This window comes from Haliotis rubra, unplaced genomic scaffold (genome assembly GCF_003918875.1).
Source record: "Haliotis rubra isolate DU_JTF1 unplaced genomic scaffold, ASM391887v1 Scf890, whole genome shotgun sequence".
Lineage (NCBI taxonomy): Eukaryota > Metazoa > Mollusca > Gastropoda > Lepetellida > Haliotidae > Haliotis > Haliotis rubra.
In genome coordinates this window covers 59503-79510 of record NW_025767624.1, presented here as the reverse complement: position 1 = coordinate 79510, position 20008 = coordinate 59503, and the positions used below count along the sequence as shown (strand labels likewise).

The 20008-nt window shown below is 43.3% G+C and overlaps 1 protein-coding gene across 1 annotated transcript; it reads left to right on the top strand.

Annotated features, from left to right (window-relative positions):
• The first annotated feature begins 4999 nt into the window (after nucleotides 1–4999).
• On the top strand, nucleotides 5000–14670 carry LOC124263622. Its single transcript, XM_046698270.1, has 4 exons — nucleotides 5000–5104; nucleotides 13647–13781; nucleotides 14130–14250; nucleotides 14527–14670. The coding sequence occupies exons 1-4, from the start codon at nucleotides 5065–5067 to the stop codon at nucleotides 14534–14536; spliced, it is 306 nt and encodes a 101-aa protein (XP_046554226.1). The 5' UTR covers nucleotides 5000–5064; the 3' UTR covers nucleotides 14537–14670.
• Nucleotides 14671–20008: the final 5338 nt, after the last annotated feature.

Sequence of the window (20008 nt, the reverse complement as noted above, 5' to 3'; positions counted from 1 at the left end):
GTCACCACAACACACCTGTAGCCACAGTACTTACACTTGTCACACACAACACACACCTGTAGCCACAGTACTTACACTTGTCACCACAACACACCTGTAGCCACAGTACTTACACTTGTCACCACAACACACCTGTAGCCACAGTACTTACACTTGTCACCACAACACACCCTGTAGCCACAGTACTTACACTTGTCACCACAACACACCTGTAGCCACAGTACTTACACTTGTCACCACAACACACCTGTAGACACAGTACTTTACACTTGTCACCACAACACACCTGTAGACACAGTACTTACACTTGTCACCACAACACACCTGTAGCCACAGTACTTACACTTGTCACCACAACACACCTGTAGACCACAGTACTTACACTTGTCACCACAACACACCTGTAGCACAGTACTTACACTTGTCACCACAACACACCTGTAGCAACAGTACTTACACTTGTCACCACAACACACCTGTAGACACAGTACTTACACTTGTTACCACAACACACCTGTAGCCACAGTTCTTACACACTTGTCACCACAACACACTTGTAGTAACAGTACTTACACTTCTCACTACAACACACTTGTAGCAACAGTACTTACACTTGTCACCACAACACACACCTGTAGCCACAGTACTTACACTTGTCACCACAACACACCTGTAGACACAGTACTTACACTTGTCACCACAACACACCTGTAGACACAGTACTTACACTTGTCACCACAACACACCTGTAGACACAGTACTTACACTTGTCACCACAACACACACCTGTAGCCACAGTACTTACACTTGTCACCACAACACACCTGTAGACACAGTACTTACACTTGTCACCACAACACACCTGTAGCCACAGTACTTACACTTGTTACCACAACACACCTGTAGACACAGTACTTACACTTGTCACCACAACACACCTGTAGCCACAGTACTTACACTTGTCACCACAACACACCTGTAGCCACAGTATTGCTTACACTTGTCACCACAACACACCTGTAGCCACAGTACTTACACTTGTCACCACAACACACCTGTAGCCACTAGTACTTACACTTGTCACCTACAAGATACACCTGTAGCCACAGTACTTACACTTGTCACCACAACACACCTGTAGCCACAGTACTTACACTTGTCACCACAACACACCTGTAGCCACAGTACTTACACACTTGTCACCACAACACACCTGTAGCCACAGTACTTACACTTGTCACCACAACACACCTGTAGCCACAGTACTTACACTTGTCACCACAACACACCTGTAGCCACAGTACTTACACTTGTCACCACAACACACCTGTAGCCACAGTACTTACACTTGTCACCACAACACACCTTTAGCCAGAGTACATACACTTGTCACCACAACACACCTGTAGCCACAGTACTTACACTTGTCACAACGATGCACCTATAGCCACAGTACTTACACTTGTCACAACGACATACCTGTTGCCACAGTACTTACACTTGTCACCACAACACACCTGTAGTAACAGTACTTACACTTGTCACCACAACACACCTGTAGCAACAGTACTTACACTTGTCACCACAACACACCTGTAGCCACAGTACTTACACTTGTCACCACAACACACCTGTAGCCACAGTACTTACACTTGTCACCACAACACACCTGTAGCCACAGTACTTACACTTGTCACCACAACACACCTGTAGCACACAGTACTTACACTTGTCACCAAAACACACCTGTAGCCACAGTACTTACACTTGTCACCACAACACACCTGTAGCCACAGTACTTACACTTGTCACCACAACACACCTGTAGCCACAGTACTTACACTTGTCACAACGATGCACCTATAGCCACAGTACTTACACTTGTCACAACGACATACCTGTAGCCACAGTACTTACACTTGTCACCACAACACACCTGTAGTAACAGTACTTACACTTGTCACCACAACACACGTTTAGCAACAGTACTTACACTTGTCACCAGAACACACAAGTTGCCACAGTACCTACGCTTGCCACCACAACACACCTGTAGCAAAAGTACCTACACTTGTCACCACACAACACACCTGTAGCCACAGTACTTACACTGGTCACCACAATACACCTTTAGCCAGAGTACTTACACTTGTCACCACAACACACCTGTAGCCACAGTACTTACACTTGTCACCACAACACACCTGTAGACACAGTACTTACACTTGTCACCACAACACACCTGTAGCCACAGTACTTACACTTGTCACCACAACACACCTGTAGACAGTCTACTTACACTTGTCACCACAATACACCTGTAGCCACAGTACTTACACTTGTCACCACAACACACCTGTAGCCACAGTACACTTACACTTGTCACCACAACACACCTGTAGCCACAGTACTTACACTTGTCACCACAACACACACCTGTAGCCACAGTACTTTACACTTGTCACCACAACACACCTGTAGCCACAGTACTTACACTTGTCACCACAACACACCTGTAGCCACAGTACTTACACTTGTCACAACAACACACCTGTAGCAACAGTACTTACACTTGTCACCACAACACACCTGTAGCCACAGTACTTACACTTGTCACCACAACACACCTGTAGCCACAGTACTTACACTTGTCACCACAACACACCTGTAGCCACAGTACTTACACTTGTCACCACAACACACCTGTAGTAACAGTACTTACACTTGTCACCACAACACACCTGTAGCCACAGTACTTACACTTGTCACTACAACACACCTGTAGCCATAGTTCTAACACTTGTCACCACAACACACCTGTAGGCAAAATACTTACACTTGTCACCACAACACACCTGTAGCCACAGTCCTTACACTTGTGACAACAACACACCTGTAGCAACAGTACTTACACTTGTCACCACAACACACCTGTAGCCAAAGTACTTACACTTGTCACCACAACACACCTTTAGCAACAGTACTTACACTTGTCACCAGAACACACACCTGTAGCCACAGTACTTTCTTACACTTGCTGCCACAACACACCTGTAGACACAGTACTTACACTTGTCACCACAACACACTGTACAACAATACTTACACTGTAGACACAGTACTTACACTTGCCACCACAACACACCTGTAGCCATAGTTCTAACACTTGTCACCACAACACACCTGTAGACACTCTACTTACACTTGTCACTGCAATACACCTGTAGCCACAGTACTTACACTTGCCACCACAACACACCTGTAGCCACAGCACTTACGCTTGTCACTAGAACACACTTGTAGCCACAGTACTTACACTTGCCACCACAACACACCTGTAGACACAGTACTTACACTTGTCACCTCAACACACCTGTAGCAACAGTACTTACACTTGTTACCACAACACACCTGTAGCAACAGTACTTACACTTGTCACCACAACACACGTTTAGCAACAGTACTTACACTTGTCACCAGAACACACAAGTTGCCACAGTACCTACGCTTGCCACCACAACACACCTGTAGCAAACAGTACTTACACTTGTCACCACAACACACCTGTAGACACAGTACTTACACTTGTCACCACAACACAACTGTAGCCACAGTACTTACACTTGATACCACAACACACCTGTAGACAGAGTACTTACACTGGTCACCACAATACACCTTTAGCCAGAGTACATAAACTTGTCACCACAACACACCTGTAGACACAGTACTTACACTTGTCACCACAACACATCTGTAACCAGAGTACTTACACTTGTTACCACAACACACCTGTAGACACAGTACTTACACTTGTCACCACAACACACCTGTAGCCACAGTAATTACACTTGTCACCACAACACACCTGTAGCCACAGTTCTAACACTTGTCACCACAACACACCTGTAGACACAGTACTTACACTTGTCACCACAACACACCTGTAGCCACAATTCTAACACTTGTCACCACAATACACCTGTAGCAACAGTACTTACACTTGTCACCACAACACACCTGTAGCAATAGTTCTAACACTTGTCACCACAACACACCTGTAGCCACAGTGCTTACACCTGTTACCACAACACACCTGTAGACACAGTACCTTCACTTTCACCGCAACACACCTGTAGCAACAGTACTTATACCTGTCACAACAACACACCTGTAGCCACAGTACTTACCACAACACACAGCAATCAGACCAATATCATGTAACTTCCAGCTGTGACATACAATAGTCTGTAGATCCAAGATAAGGTGAACAATTACAGACATTCAAATGTAACTTCCAACTTAGACATACAAAAAAGTATCGAGGTCCAGGATAAGGTGAACAATTACAGAGAACCACATGTGCCCCAAACTTTGACATACAATAGTCTGGAGGTCCAGGATAAGGTGATCAATTACAGAAAACCATTTGTGCCCCCAACTGTGACATACAATAGTCTGGAGGTCCAGGATAAGGTGAACAATTACAGAAAACCACATGTGCCCCCAACTGCGACATACAATAGTCTGGAGGTCCAGGATAAGGTGAACAATTACAGAAAACCACATGTGCCCCCAACTGTGACATACAACTCAACGACTCTTCTCCAAGGTTGCCTTAACAGGAATACAGCCATACTGTTAACATTAATCAAATTAATGTCCTGTGCAATGCCCTATTTTGACCATGCGTTTGTTTTCTTTCTTCAGGTGCACATTGACATGCCATTGAATTTGCATGTGTTTGTGTCAGACTCCGCCATTGGGGCGAGATACGATCACCCTTTGACGAGCACCTTGTGTCATCACAGTTCGATACCATTCAGTAGATCATGCTTGTGTCGGTACAGTTGATACCATTCAGTAGGTCGTGCTTGTGTCCTTGTGTTCTTTTGTAAATAGCTACACATTTACATCATAATCGTGCAAAACACATTCATGAAAACACGATTATATATATTTGCAGATACATTTTTAAAACACTTTAAGCTTCTGTGAAGTTGACATGTGTTCAGAAGGTAAACGAATATAAAGGACAGCGAGCTACACTCCCACTCATTCGTCATGAAGGTAGCTTTTGTTCTTGGAGTGTTGGCTGCAGTTGGTAAGTACATGAGCTCATGAGGAGAGAGAGTGCCTATATAACGAAAGAGTCTGTTACTGTCTATACTTACGTAAAGTCTACAACATGGTGTATGAACATGGAAAGACGGTGCAATACGGTATGTTGGTCAATACAACTGTTGTTCAGAATACAGGCTGGTACCTTACGGTATGTTGGTCAACACATTCGTTGTTAAGAATACAGGCTGGTGCCCTAGGGTATGTTGGTCAACACATCTGTAGTTAAGAATACAGGTTGGTGCCCTAGGGTATGTTGGTCAACACAAATGTTGTTCAGAATACATGTTGGTGCCCTACGGTATGTTGGTCAAGACATCTCCTGTTTAGAATACAGGCTGGTACCCAACGGTATGTGGAAAACATGTTGGTCAACACATCTGTTGTTAAGAATACAGGCCGGTGCCCTACATTATGTTGGTCAACACATTTGTTGTTCAGAATACAGGCCGTTTCCCTACGTTATGTTGAGCAACACATTTGTTGTTCAGAATACAGGTCGGTGCCCTACGGTATGTTGGTCAACACATTTGTTGCTTAGAAGACAGGTTGGTGCCCTACGGTATGTCGGTCAACACATCTGTGTTAAGAATACAGGTTGGTGCCCTACGGTATGTTGGTCAACACATCTGTTGTTTAGAATACAGGTTGGTGCCCTACGGTATGTTGGTCAACTCATCTGTTGTTCAGAATACAGGGTGGTGCCCTACAGTATGTTGGTAAACATGTTGGTTAACACATCTGTTGTTCAGAATATAGGTTGGTGCCCTACCTTATTCTGACAAACACATCTATTGTTCAGAATGCAGGCTGGTACCCAACGGTATGTGGTAAACATGTTGGTCAACACATCTGTTGTTAAGAATACAGGCCGGTGCCCTACATTATGTTGGTCAACACATTTGTTGTTCAGAATACAGGCCGTTTCCCTACGTTATGTTGAGCAACACATTTGTTGTTCAGAATACAGTGCCCTGGTTGTTGGTCAGAATTTGTTGCAGGTCAGGTTGCCCTACGGTATGTTGGTCAACACATTTGTTGTAAGAATACAGGTTGGTGCCCTACGGTATGTTGGTCAACACATCTGTTGTTTAGAATACAGGTTGGTGCCCTACGGTATGTTGGTCCACTCATCTGTTGTTCAGAATACAGGGTGGTGCCCTACAGTATGTTGGTAAACATGTTGGTTAACACATCTGTTGTTCAGAATACATATTGGTGCCCTACGTTATGTTGGTCAACACATTTGTTGTTCAAAATACATGTTTGTGCCCTATATACTGGTCAACACATCTGTTGTTCAAAATACATGTTGGTGCCTTACGGTATGTTGGTCAACACATCTGTTGTTTAGAATACACGTTGGTGCCCTATATACTGGTCAACACATTTGTTGTTCAAAATACATGTTGCAGCCTTACGGTATGTTGGTCAACACATCTGTTGTTCAGAATACAGGTTGGTGCCTTACGGTATGTTGGCAACACATCTGTTTTCAGAATACAGTTTGGTGCACTATTTACTGGTCAACACATCTGTTGTTCAAAATACATGTTGGTGCCCTTCGTTATGTTGGTCAACACATTTGTTGTTCAAAATACATGTTGGTGCCCTTCGTTATGTTGGTCAACATATTTGTTGTTCAAAATACATGTTGGTGCCTTACGTTATGTTGGTCAACACATCTGTTGTTTAGAATACATGTTGGTGCCCTATATACTGGTCAACACATTTGTTGTTCAAAATACATGTTGGTGCCTTACGGTATGTTGGTCAACACATCTGTTGTTTAGAATACACGTTGGTGCCCTATATACTGGTCAACACATTTGTTGTTCAAAATACATGTTGGTGCCCTTCGTTATGTTGGTCAACACATCTGTTGTTCAGAATACATGTTGGTGCATTATATACTGGTCAACACATTTGTTGTTCAAAATACATGTTGGTGCCCTTCGTTATGTTGGTCAACACATTTGTTGTTCAGAATACATGTTGGTGCCTTTCGTTATGTTGGTCAACATATTTGTTGTTTAGAGTACATGTTGGTGCCCTATATACTGGTCAACACATCTGTTGTTCAAAATACATGTTGGTGCCTTACGTTATGTTGGTCAACATATTTGTTGTTTAGAGTACATGTTGGTGCCCTATATACTGGTCAACATATCTGTTGTTCAAAATACATGTTGGTGCCCTCCGTTATGTTGGTCAACATGTTTGTTGTTCAGAATACAGATTGGTGCCCTACGGTATGTTGGTCAACACAATTGTTGTTCAAAATACATGTTGGTGCCCTACGGTATGTTGGTCAACACAATTGTTGTTCAAAATACATGTCGGTGCCCTATATACTGGTCAACACATTTGTTGTTCAGAATACATGTTGGTGCCCTACGGTATGTTGGCCAACACATTTGTTGTTGAGAATACATGTTGGTGCCCTTCGTTATGTTGGTCAACATATTTGTTGTTCAAAATACATGTTGGTGCCCTTCGTTATGTTGGTCAACACATTTGTTGTTCAGAATACATGTTGGTGCCCTACGGTATGTTGGTCAACACATTTGTTGTTCAGAATACATGTTGGTGCCTTACGTTATGTTGGTCAACACATTTGTTGTTCAGAATACATGTTGGTGCCTTACGGTATGTTGGTCAACACATTTGTTACATACGTTATATTTGGGATTACACTTTCTTATACCCCCTTCACACTTGAGGCGAAATGAGTCGGAGTGCCGTCGGAATGAAAATTCCTGAAAATTCGAACTGCATTCCGAATGCACTCCAACTATTCGTGTCAATTCTTGTAACATGTTCAAAACTTTCGAGGTACATTCGAAGTGGAAAAATATCGAACAGCATTTGAAGTGCGTTCTAACTGCATTCTAAGTATTCTTACTGCATTCTAACTGCATTCTAATTATTCTAAACGTATTCGAGGGAGAATTTAAAAAGCAAGCCACTTCAAATCCTGCAAGAATGTCCCGAATGCGCCTCAAATGTATTTCGATTGCTGGTGGAATTTAGGTGAATTACACCTCAAACGTATCGGAATATTTCGATTGTATTTGGAATACAGCTCGAATGTACATCGAATGCACCCCGAATACAGTCAGAGCGTCTCTAATGCTCTTCAAATGAGCCCTGGAGTCATCAGAACACCGCCGAATCCCTTAAAAACGTCACTGAAACTTCAGACATCATTCACACCTTCAAGCTGCGCAAGTTGTCTCCAGCCATACCATTGTGGAGATTAGGATAGCGAGTCCTCATCAAGTTGTGCAGGCAGACACAACATTCAATGATGTCCTTCACAACGGAAGGCCTTGGCAGCATGGTGGTGAGGAGGATTTGCCAACTGTGGACCATGATTCCAAATGCCCCGTCGGCCCCGACTGATCCTGTAGTTGTTGATTCTCTTGTCTCTCTGGAGAGTCATATGACCATACGGTTTCATCAAGAAGGCTCTTAATCCAAAGGCATCATCTCCCAGAATATAGCATGGCATACGCTAGTCGTATTGTGGTAAGGAGAACGGATCAGGAAATCCTATGCTCCCGTCTTCAAGACAATCCTTGAGCTCGCACTTGTTGGAGATCTGAGCATCAGACATACTTCCGTAAGCACCAACGTCCGCCCACAAGGGCCATTTGGACCACAGAAAAGAAGCCCTTGTAGTTGTGGTACAATGAGCTGCCCTTGGCTAGGTTTCCTAATGGCCACATGTTTGTCATCTAAAGCTCCTACGGCATGAGGTATGTTCCACCTGTTCCTGAATACCCCTTCAATGGGTGTCCATTCCTCTGGAGTGGTAGGGCAGATGATAACCTCATCCTTGTATTCCCCCAAATGACCTTACATACTTCTGAGATGATCAGGTTGATTGTGTTCCTTGCCTCGCGGAAGCTGTACATGATGCTTGGGTATCACCTGAAGCCAGGAACCTCAATGTGAAGGCCAGCTTCAAGCCTGGAGGTAGCACCTTTCTCATACATGTATCCTGCTTCTGTATTCTTGGTCCCACTTTCTGCACCAACTTATCAAACATGGCAGGCTCCAGCCTAAGGTAGTTGAAGAATGACTGCGTGTCCCCAACCCTGAGCTCTTCCATCAGTCTTGTGTAATGTCAAACAGCCTCCTCCTTTCCTCTGTCAGCCATGGTCTGGTCTGGAATCTCCTGAGTCTTCTCCTGTTTCTTTTCCACGTCTCTTTCAATCTGGGCTTGCTGGAGGACAGCAATCGGGACCACCGCAACATGGTCCAGGTGGTCCATACTCTATGGGAGTTGGGCAGTGACTGATGAATAGTCACGATTCAACCGGTTTTTATACCCCATCGTGGAAGATTCCGGCAGCATTCTTGATGCATACTGACATTCGTGTTACATTCTAAGTGCATTTTAAGCACATTTGAAATATTCGAGCTGCATTCTGTTTTAATTCTTAAAAATTCGACCCATATTCGGGGGCCATTCCAAGAAGGTTCTGAATGCATTCTATGTAAATTCGTGTAGCATACGAGGTACGTTCTAACTGAAATTCGAGTGCTATTCACGCAGCAATCGAACCGGACTCGTACTGCAGTCGAAATTCATCTTAGTGTATTCTAACGGCGTTCTAGTTATTCCTACTGTATTCCGATTCATTCGAACTACATTCGTGATCTACATTTGGAATGAGTAAGAATAATTCGAGGCGGGTTTCTAAGTGCGTTCTAAGTATTCCAACAGCATTCTTACAAAGCTTGAAAAAATTTGTGTATTTAGACATTCTCTCCCGAATGCGGTTCGAATTTCTGTCTGATTCTCCTTGATTCCTGTCAATACGAAATAAGTGTGAAGGACCCTTTAGTAAAGTACAGATTGTAGTACTGTTTTGGGTTGAGTCCCATCCGGGATTCGAACCCACGCGATTAGGTGCCTGACTCTGAGGGTGTGGGTTCGAATCCCGGATGGGACTCAACCCAAAAAGTACTGGAATCTGTGACTTTACTAAGAAAGTGTAATCCAAAATATAACGTATGTTACATTTGACCACTTTCTAAAATGGCATTGTGTATTTCAACACATTTGTTGTTCAGAATGTATGTCATGGCACCACTGTCTTTGACAATACTTGTAGGTCAACTGAACCTTCCGTCAAACGAACACTACCAAGGTTGACATTCTGGGCTATGCGTGTCAGGAATCGAGTGGCATCGTTTATTGTGACCATTACACTGCGCAGTAGAAGCTATAGTGTCTCTGTGTAAAGTCACTTACAATGACAGGGAACGGCAGTTCCGGGATCATGTATTTGGCGAAAAGGGGCGTAACTCCCAAAAGGTCATTTACGGACATGTGGTACGGCACACTGACATGAGCTGAGACGCAATGAGGTAGCTTGCAGCAGGGTTTAACTGGGTTCAAAACGGCCCCTTTCCTGGAAGAGCGTTTGCGACAACAACACCAGAAATGTTCCAACCAACTACAGAGAGGACAGACAAGAGAATGGGCATCATATCAATAGATTCTCCCAGGAGAGAGTGCAGTCCGGCATTACAGACACATTGACAATGAAGATTCCAAGGCATCTCACATTTGATCAAAATTACGCCAGACACAATATCTCTTGGTAGTGTAGCTCTGTTTGAAGGCGATCCAGGGCCTTGTCAAATTGAAAGCAGTATGTGAAATAGTGAAATGGGAGGATATTCTATGTGTCTAGTGAAATATGATACATCAGTCACCGAGGAACGTCAACAACGTTATCTTCTCACCAGTACCCATGACGTCAACAACGTCATATTTTCACAAGTGCCAATCACGTCAACAACGTCATATTCTCACCAGTGCCCATCACGTCAACAACGTTATATTCTCACAAGTGCCCATCACGTCAACAACGTCATATTCTCACCAGTGCCAATCACGTCGACAACGTCATATTCTCACCAGTGCCCATCACGTCGACAACGTCATATTCTCACAAGTGCCCAACAAGTCAACAACGTCATATTCTCACCAGTGCCCATCACGTCAACAACGTTATATTCTCACCAGTGTCCATCACGTCAACAACGTTATATTCTCACCAGTGCCCATCACGTCGACAACGTCATATTCTCACAAGTGCCCAACAAGTCAACAACGTCATATTCTCACCAGTGCCCATCACGTCAACGTCATATTCTCACAAGTGCCCAACAAGTCAACAACGTCATATTCTCACCAGTGCCCATCACGTCAACAACGTCATATTCTCACCAGTGCCAATCACGTCAACAAGGTCATATTCTCACCAGTGCCCATCACGTCGACAACGTTATATTCTCACCAGTGCCCATCACGTCAACAACGTCATATTCTCACCAGTGCCCATCACGTCAACAACGTTATATTCTCACCAGTTCCCATCACGTCAACAACGTTATATTCTCACCAGTTCCCATCACGTCAACAAAGTCATATTCTCACCAGTGCCCATCACGTCAACAACGTCATATTCTCACCAGTGCCCATCACGTTAACAAGGTCATATTCTCACCAGTGCCCATCACGTCAACAACGTCATATTCTCACCAATGCCCATCACGTCACTCGATAACAGATGCATCAGGTTTCACTGTACACGAGAAATATTTGTATTAGGTGTTGATTCCCAAGTTAACCGGAAATCAGTCCTTATAAGAAACAAACAATAAAGAAATGTGACATAACAGTTATATTGTGTCAGTTATGGACAATTGTATTCTAAAAGTAACGATGTAAAGATCAGTAGAAAGGGATTACGATGGCAGTTCAAGCAGAGTGACAAAACATATAGAAGGCATATACAAAACATATACATATACAATATTATATACTCTCCCAAAAAAGAAACGCATATACATTTTCCCGAATTTCATCTACTAACTTTAAAGTGTGACAGCACATGTAATAATTTCCCACAGTATAAAGATCAATATCTGTTGTGGCCACCATGAGTCCCCAAAACTTCTCTGCGCCGTCTCGGCATGGACTGAATAAGTCTTTGAATAAGAAGCACTGTAAAGTAAACAGCAGTAATTGCCCTGAAGGCGCTCAAAGTTAGATTTCTGCGGGTAGGATAAGGCTCTCCACATTATGACACTCCCACCACCATATCTGTCAACATGGGCGACAGAGTTCCGGGCTAATCGTTCATTTCGACCTCGATAGACTTGTACTCTTCAGTCACATCACTGAAGCAGAAAGCGTGATTCATCCCTAAACCATACACGTCGTCAGTTCCAGAATCGAACGTTGTTGCATCGATGTAGTCGTTGCAGCACGGGGCCAAAATAGGGTCTCCTGGTTCCAAGTCCAGCTATTTGTACACGATTACAACTGGTTTGCGCAGTGACCTCAAACCAGGCACTAAACTTGCAGTTGAAGTAGCTGTGACAGTTCCATTCGGCAAATGAAGTACCCGGATGTACCGTCCGTAATCCGAGGTCTACCACTTCGAGGTCGATATTGCGTGGAATTGATTTGTTGATATCGGTCCCATAAACGAATGATGGTACTCTGGTGAACATTGAGGTGACGTGCAACGCCCCCAGACGTCCAATGACAATGCTTCGATTTACAGTAGTGATTCGCAGCATAACGATATTCTTTCATTTACCCACATGCAAAACAGCCATATAAGCAGTGTCACTTCCCACGATTCTTCAGAACTGCACGTGCACTTTTTCTCCATGACATTTTCATGCGAGTTGATACTTTAGAACGTAAACGTGCATTAAAGTTTCCGAAGATGCGTTTTCGCATTCGTTCCAAACCAGCATTAAAATGGCGAAATTATAACAATCAAACACTAAATTTGAAAAATGCTTGATATTTCATACATCAATATCTCCCACGTGTTTCTTTTTGGAGAGAGTAAGAAGAGATTATAGCAATAAAGACAATGATCAAATTCAATATTACATTCACCAAGTAGCATCAGGTGTCAAACGTCCAGTGTTGACTTGGCTGAGAACCCATGGAGAAAGTGATCTTCACGGAACTGCTGGTAGTATATAGTGTAACTTCATGTGTTGTCCGACTGAGAACCCATGGAGAAAGTGATCTTCACGGAACTGCTGGTTGTATATAGTGTAACTTCCAGTGTTGTCTGCCTGAGAGCCCGTGAAGAAAGTGATTTTTACGGAACTGCTTGTCGTATATAGTGTAACTTTCAGTGTTGTCTGGCTGAGAGCACGTGAAGAAAGTGATCTTCACGGAACTGCTGGTTGTATATAGTGTAACTTCCAGTGTTGTCCGGCTGAGAGCCCGTGAAGAAAGTGATCTTCACGGTACTGCTGGTCGTATATAGTGTAACTGTTGTTTAGCTTTCCACGATATTCTCGGTTAGTTTATGCTTGAAAAAGCGTTATTTCTTAAACTGAACATATGTGAATAATACTTTTACAACCAGTTTTGTAGAAATGGTATGACGAGGAGCTCGAGGAGCTCACATATGATGCATGTTTTGGACTTGTGACTACAGCCGATATATACGTTGTTTGTGTTGTAGCTGTCTCCGTCCAGGGGGAGACCTGCAACTCCGCCAGAGACTGTACCGTTACCCAGTGCAGCTCTGGTGGAACTCTCACGTGTGTGGCGGGAATATGCACGTGTACCAGCCTGTGTAGCCCCGAACCTAACCTAGGTAGGTGTGACTTCAGAGTGTGTGAAGTGTGTGTGTGTGTGCGAGCGCGCATGCGTTGTCTGTGTGTGAGAGAGTGTGTGTGTGACTGTGTGTGTGATGGTGGTTGTGTACTGATTTCCTGTTCACGTCAAACACTCTTGTCTAATTTAGGACAAGATCTTCAGTCATTTGAGTGAAAGGAAAGTGATGTGTCATATGTCAGTTAAGTAATTCCTTGTAAACATGTCACTACATTGATAAATATTTCTTTGTTAAAATAGCATAAAGTTGCCCTTCACACGATATATAGATGTGTATATAATGCCAGGCTGATTGTGTGTAACATCCGCCCGTATGTTCCTCCACCAGCAAGATGTAGAAGCCAGACTGATTGCCGTGACGCTTACAACCAGGGCCAGATAGCCTGCACGTGCCAGCCTATCTCTGACCTCCACTGTATTGACGGAGAATGTCACTGTGGCTACCCATCGTAAGTATACAACCTCCACTGTATTGACTCCCGCTGTTTCTGTGGCTACCACTCGTAAGTATATAACCTCCACTGTATTGACTGGCAATGTCACCGTGGCTACCCATCGTAAGTATATAAGTATAGGGATTTGGAGGACGGTGAAACTCTTTTAATGTTTGACATTTCTGTAAAGCACACAAAGGTTGATTACTTTATACTTACTTGTTAGCTAGGATGTTCTGTATTCTGATGCATGGTGTACATTGATGACGTCAACGAATGTTTCTGTTTCAGCAATAACTGAAGGTAACTGATGAAGTCATCGGTTGAAGCCGTTCGTGTAGATCAACTTAACCGCTGTTCTCGCATTTGATTATATTATTATAAAAAATATTTAAATGAGATATCATACATTAAACATAGCAGGAAGAAACAACAGCACATATTTTCTCGGTAAACACCAACTGGTCAAACACAACAAGGGAGACTACTCGGTCTGCTGTTTAATTAGTCCTCCACAAGTGAAACGAAGTAGCGGAAACCATGAAAGACATCGTCGATGCTTGATACGTTGCCGATATGAAGACGAGGCAGTGCACTGAGCCCATGGTTTTAGACAGGAAATGCTGGACACGGGTGGCACAGTAGGCGAAGGTGCCGTGTTTAGTTGTGTATTTAGTAGGTTTCGTCCCTCGAGTGTCACAGAACCTGTGAGGAAGATTTGAACCCCTGATGACCTCGAGTGTGTCTGCACCATACGCTTCGGGAAAGGAGTAGACGTTTGAGATCTGCATGACTGCGCCACATCTGGCTGACAGTCACATAACTGAAATACTGTTTAAACTCACTCACCCGAGAGGTCATGTTCAATCAGCTTTCGCAGACAATTTCTGCATTCAGACTAGTTATACAATGAATGAAGCCGCCGAATGTTTCTCTAATCTGGTCGTGAGTTTCACTGATTCCAGATCTAGAACCTCATAACGTACATTGTTACCTGTTTGCCGCGTCTTTAACTAGCGTCATTTATCATTCAACATCCTGTATCTTGCCCTTGTTTGAGTGGCATGTAGAAGCTGGTATGATGAACAGGCACAACTTCTTTACTACAATGGATGCGACGTTTCAGTGTAGATGCTAAAACCGTTATCAAGCAACTTTCTTCCATTGCAATAATAAGTTGTCAATCCATTAAAAAAATTCATTCCTGAATCTTCCCCATCCAACAATTCAACACTTTGTTTGAATACAACGCCATCTCAACGCGCGATTAGCTTCATTTACAGACAGTAATATGATTGAACGATTCGTTTCTATTGTCACTCAGTAAGATAACTGTAACTTGGGCTGAAGTTTCCAGTTTCCAGACTGGTTGAGTGTAGACACTGGAACAATACGGCTTAGGCCTGTGTGGGTCTGGATCAGCTCCGCTTTCCCTAATGTTTCAGCGAAATCTCCGAGTGTCACCACCTCTTTGAATGTAATGGCTAATGTAATTGACGTAGAATGGTCTGCCGATAGAGATCATTATCTTCTCAAATACGGGATTCGCACACACATGATCGCGGAGCTTGTCACAACAAAATGTTTAAAGATGTGTTATTCCCAAACCAAATCAAGGAGAGGCGCCGATAACACATGGCCGAGACCTGCCGTATGTTGTTTCCCCTACTCAGTAGCACAGATGGACCTGCCGTATGTTGTTTCCTATATTCAGAAGCACAGATAGACCGGCCGTATGTTGTTTCCCCTACTCAGTAGCACAGATAGACCTGCCGTATGTTGTTTCCCCTACTCAGTAGCACAGATAGACCTGCCGTATGTTGTTTCCCCTACTCAGTAGCACAGATAGACCTGCCGTATGTTGTTTCCCCTACTCAGTAGCACAGATAGACCTGCCGTATGTTGTTTCCCCTACTCAGTAGCACAGATAGACCTGTGGTTCGTTAGTTTTTCAGTGAACTTAGTCGGAAAGCTGAACCGTTTCACACATAAATCTACAGGAACAGGTGTTGTGAATCCAATTCCTTCTCCTATGCTGAAGGTGAAGGTCGGTCTGAGAACTGGACCAGATGGCTGATTGTTATAAAGTACAACCAGAAAGTATTGAGAATTTAAAGATTGTAATGTTTTTATTTCTTTCACTCATTACTCACGTATTAAATGTGAATATTAGCAGAACATAACTCCAGATTCAAAGACAGGTGAACAGTTAGTATTTTGTCAAGTCACCATGGGCAGCAATGCAGGCTTCAATGCGGCGGGGCATACTACTTATCAAAGAAGTTAGAAAGTCGTGGTCTATGCTGTCCCAATATCGGACCACCTCTTCTTTCATTTCAGCAATATTTGTCAGATTTGTCTTATTGACACTTTCCTTCATGAGTCCCCAAACATTTTCTATTGGATTTAGGTCAGGGCTATATCTTGGCCAATCTAATAATGTCATATTTTGTGTTCGAAACCAGGCCTGTGAATGCTTTGAACGATGTTTGGGTCGTTGTCCTACTGGAAAATCCAAACATTTCCATCGAACACGTGAGCAGTTGGAAGTAAATGTCCCTCGAAAATATCTGTGTACCGCTCACTGTTCATATTCCTATTGGACTGTACTTTGCCACCCCACACGGTAACATTTCGGACGGCGCTGATACCAAGGCTTTTCTGTTTGTTTGGTCCAGAATTTCAGTGTATTAGGACACAGCCACACGGAACTTTCACCTGACAAAATCACATTGTCCCAGTTAAAATGTCTATGCTGTAAGCACCAATTCAACCTTCGCTGCCTTTTGTTCAGGTTTCATGATCGGTGATGGAATTCCTCAACTTTTCTGCGAACCCATTGCATGCAGCTCATGCCTCTAATTGTCTCCTTACAGACAGCCACAGTTCCTCTATCAATCATATCCAGCCTTAAGTTTTCTAAACTCCTTCGTTTGTTCTTAGAAATAAGAATACCAAGCCGCCTCCTGTCACCGACAGTTTTCTGGCCTACCTGCGCCTCCTGGTGCTCAATGTCATATCCATTTGCAATATTTTTTTCAAAACACGATAAACAGTAGACAGAAGGGTGCCTGTTCCACTGAAATCACTTTAGCTGATCTGATGTCCTTGTTATAATACTCTAAAATCAACTTCCACTTCTCTAAATCATCCATACTGAGGATCACTGAAAATATCGTCTGCTAGCAAGTAAACAAAGGGGGATAACTCTTTACAAACTAATGAAAAAGGATTAACGGAGATGTCTCTCTTGAATGAAACCAAGCACTTGATAGCTGGTCACGATTGTTTACACTAGAAATCCAAATAAACATATTCCTAAAATTCTAAATAATTTCTGGTCATACTATACATCTGCTGCTACCACCAAGGATACTTGCCTTGCCTGGTTTCCCCCTTTCTGGCGAACACCTGTTGTCATCACTACTTGCAAGAGATTCAGGAATGGATGTTTATGTTAGAGTAGCAATCGTACATTTGCTTTTTGTAGAGATCCCTGTGATTATTGAGAATTGTTTGGTCCTTTGTATTTACAGATAAGGCTAGCAGAGAAAGAGTGAGTGATTGAGTATTTACGCCGCGCTTGGCAATATTCCAGCAATATCACGGCAGGGGACAAAAGAAATGGGCGTCATGTGGAGAATCTAAATCGGGTCTTCGGCGTGACCAGCGAAAGCTGTAACCACACGGCTATCCACGATCCCGATAAAGATAGAGCTAATTTGAGACTGACCTCATTCACAATATTGAGGATTTAACACGCGTGACGTGTCTCTCCTTCAGCTGTGACCGATTCCACGGTATAGAGGATCGAGGGTCACATTATCTAGATGGAACTTGTCTTTACGTCAACAGCACTTACACCTATCTCCACAACACACCTGTAGCCAAAGTACTCACACTTGTCACCACAACACACCTGTAGACACAGTACTTACAGTTGCCACCACAACACACCTGTCGACACAGTACTTACACTTGTCCACCACAACACACCTGTACACACAGTACTTACACTTGTCACCACGGTACACCTGTAGCAAAGTACTTACACATGTCCCTACAACACACCTGTAGACACAGTACTTACACTTGTCACCACGGTACACCTGTAGCAAAAGTACTTACACATGTCCCTACAACACACCTGTAGACACAGTACTTACAGTTGTCACCACAACACACCCGTAGCAATAGTACTTACACTTGTCACCACAACACAACTGTAGACACAGCACTTACACTTGTCACCACAACACACCTCTAGCCACAGTACTTTTACACTTGTCACCACAACACACCTCTAGCCACAGTACTTACACTTGTCACCACAACATAACCTGAAGCTAAACAGTGCTTACACTTGTCACCACAACACACATGTAGCCAATATACTTTAACACTTGTCACCACAACACACCTGTAGACACATTACTTACATTTGTAACCACAACACACAGGTAGAAACAGTACTTACACTTGTCACCACAAAACACATGTAGCCACAGTACTTTACATTTGTCACCATAACACACCTGTAGACACAGTACTTACACTTGTCACCACAACACACCCGAAGACGAAATTACTTCCACTCTGTCACCACAACACACCTGTAAACACAGTACTTACACTTGCCACCACAACACACCTGTAGACACAGTACTTACACTTGTCACCACATAACACCTGTAGACACAGTACTTACACTTGTCACCACAACACAACTGTAGACATTGTACTTACACTGTCACCACAACACACCTGTAGCCACAGTACTTACACTTGTCACCATAACACTGACTGTAGACACAGTAATTTACACTTGTCAACCACAAATGTAACATAACTTCTTAAGCAAGCCAAACAGTAATTTCTGCACTACACTTGTCACCACAACACACATGTAGCCACAATACTAACACTTGTCACCACAACACACCTGTAGACACATTACTTTCATTTGTCACCACAACACACCTGTAGACACAGTACTTACACTTGTCACCACAACACACATGTAGCCACAGTACTTACACTTGTCACCATAACACACCTATGGAAAAAGTACTTACCCTTGTCACCACAACACACCGTAGCCACAGTACTTACACTAGACACCACAACACACCTGTAGCCACAATTCTTACGTTTGTCACCACAACACACCTGTAGCCACAGTAATTACAATTGTTACCACAACACACCTGTAGACACAGTACTTACACTAGTCACCACAACACAACTGTAGACAAAGCACTTACACTTGTCACCACAACACACATGTAGCCACAGTACTTACACTTGTCACCATAACACAACTGTAGACACAATACTTACACTTGTCACCACAACACACCCGAAGACGCAATACTTCCACTTGCTACCACAACACACCTATAGAAACAGTAATTACACTTGTCAACACAACATAACTGTAGCCACAATACTTACACTTGTCACCACAACACACCTGTAGCCACAGTACTTACATTTGTCACCACAACATACCTGTAGACACAGTACTTACACTTGTCACCACAATACACATGTAGCCACAGCACATACACTTGTCACCATAACACACCTGTAGAAACAGTACTTACACTTGTCACCACAACACACCCGTAACAACAGTACTTACACTTGTCACCACAACACACCTGTAGACATAGTACTTACATTTGTCACCACAACACACCTGTAGCCACAATATTTACACTTGTCAACACAACATACCTGTAGACAAAGAATTTACAATTGTCACCACAAC